General features: G+C 65.2%; 1 protein-coding gene across 1 annotated transcript; it reads right to left on the reverse strand.

Annotated features, from left to right (window-relative positions):
• Positions 1-512: 512 nt before the first annotated feature.
• On the reverse strand, positions 513-1,289 carry CHLNCDRAFT_55866 (hypothetical protein; the record flags this gene model as incomplete). The annotated part of the gene is made up of 3 exons (XM_005842537.1): positions 513-629; positions 814-936; positions 1,167-1,289. Coding segments are annotated over 3 exons (363 nt in total), but the record flags the coding sequence as incomplete, so codon positions are not given.
• Between the last annotated feature and the right edge of the window lie 4 nt (positions 1,290-1,293).

Here is a 1,293-nt window from a genome sequence, read left to right on the forward strand (position 1 = left end):
CGCCGTTGGGGCTGATCTGTGCATGATGGGAATGTTGACGGCGCCGCCACCTGGCCGCCTCTGGCGACGACTGAATGGCTGTGCAGCCGCTAAACTCCCGCTACCACCACACCTGCCCACCAGCACGAGCTTTCCTGTTAAAGCACGCTCAACATACTACAACGCCAATGGGGCGAGGCGGCACACAAAGGAAGCTGGTGGTACAACACGGTCGGGTCGAGAAATGAAAGAAGAACGCAGGTGAGTGCGGGGAGGGAGGCGAAGAAACAGAGCATGCCCAGCATCGGGGTGGCGGGACACCGAGTGGCGCTGGACGGAGGCATCAGCAAACGACAGCGCAAGGCACTCTGCTCCGGCGGCATCAGAACATTCCTGCCCTCTAAGTGCCCGCCTGCCTCCCTCCCTCCCTCCGTGCCCTCCTCCCTCGCCTGATCTGGCCTGAAATCGCCCCATGCCCCTCACGCCCTCGCTGCTCCCTCTCTGCTCCCTCCCTGCCCATCCTTGCGACCCACCTGATAGAAGATGTGGTACGAGCGCTCGCCCGCCTGCTGGTGCGCCACCCGCGACTTCTCCAGCAGGTAGGTGTGGGTGAGTGCGCCGCAGATGCTGTGGCCGCGGTTGAAGTAGATCTCTGCAGGCAACAGCCGAGCCAGGGTTGCAACGCAAAAACAAAAAGAACAGAAAAGGTCAACAGATGGGGTGGCAGGACGACAGCCGGAGAAAGTGCGGTACTGAGCGGTACTGAGCGGGGGCGCATGCAAGGCTCGCAGCAGCGGCCATGCCAAAGCAGGGCAGCAGCAGGGCCGGCGTCACAGGGAGCCGCCGCACGCCGCCGCACTTGCCTATGAGCTTGCCGAAGCGGCTGCTGTTGTTGTTGTGGATGGTCTTGGCGTTGCCAAAGGCCTCCAGTATCGGATTGGTCTGCAGCACCCGATCCTGCGCCCCACGCCCCCCCCGGGAGGCAGGCGTGTGAGCACACAGTCGTGGCGCCGGCAAGGGACCCCACATGCACGTCGCCTCCTCTCCCTCCACCTGCGCCAGCCGCCGCCGACCTATCCACCACCCCAGGCGGTGGCCAGCGGAGGTGGCATGGGCAGCAGGCAGCACTTGGGCGGAACACGCCGCCCGCCTCCACCGCGGCAGCAGCTGCCGGGCAGCTGCCGCACCTCCATGCCCGTGCCGCCTGCCAGCGCCGCCAGGTACTTCATCATCTTCTTGGTGCTCTCCGTCTTGCCCGCCCCCGACTCTCCCGTGATGAGCACGCTCTGCGACTGGTTGAGGGCCACCATCTGC

Source organism: Chlorella variabilis (assembly GCF_000147415.1).
Source record: "Chlorella variabilis unplaced genomic scaffold CHLNCscaffold_509, whole genome shotgun sequence".
Classification (NCBI taxonomy): Eukaryota; Viridiplantae; Chlorophyta; class Trebouxiophyceae; order Chlorellales; family Chlorellaceae; genus Chlorella; species Chlorella variabilis.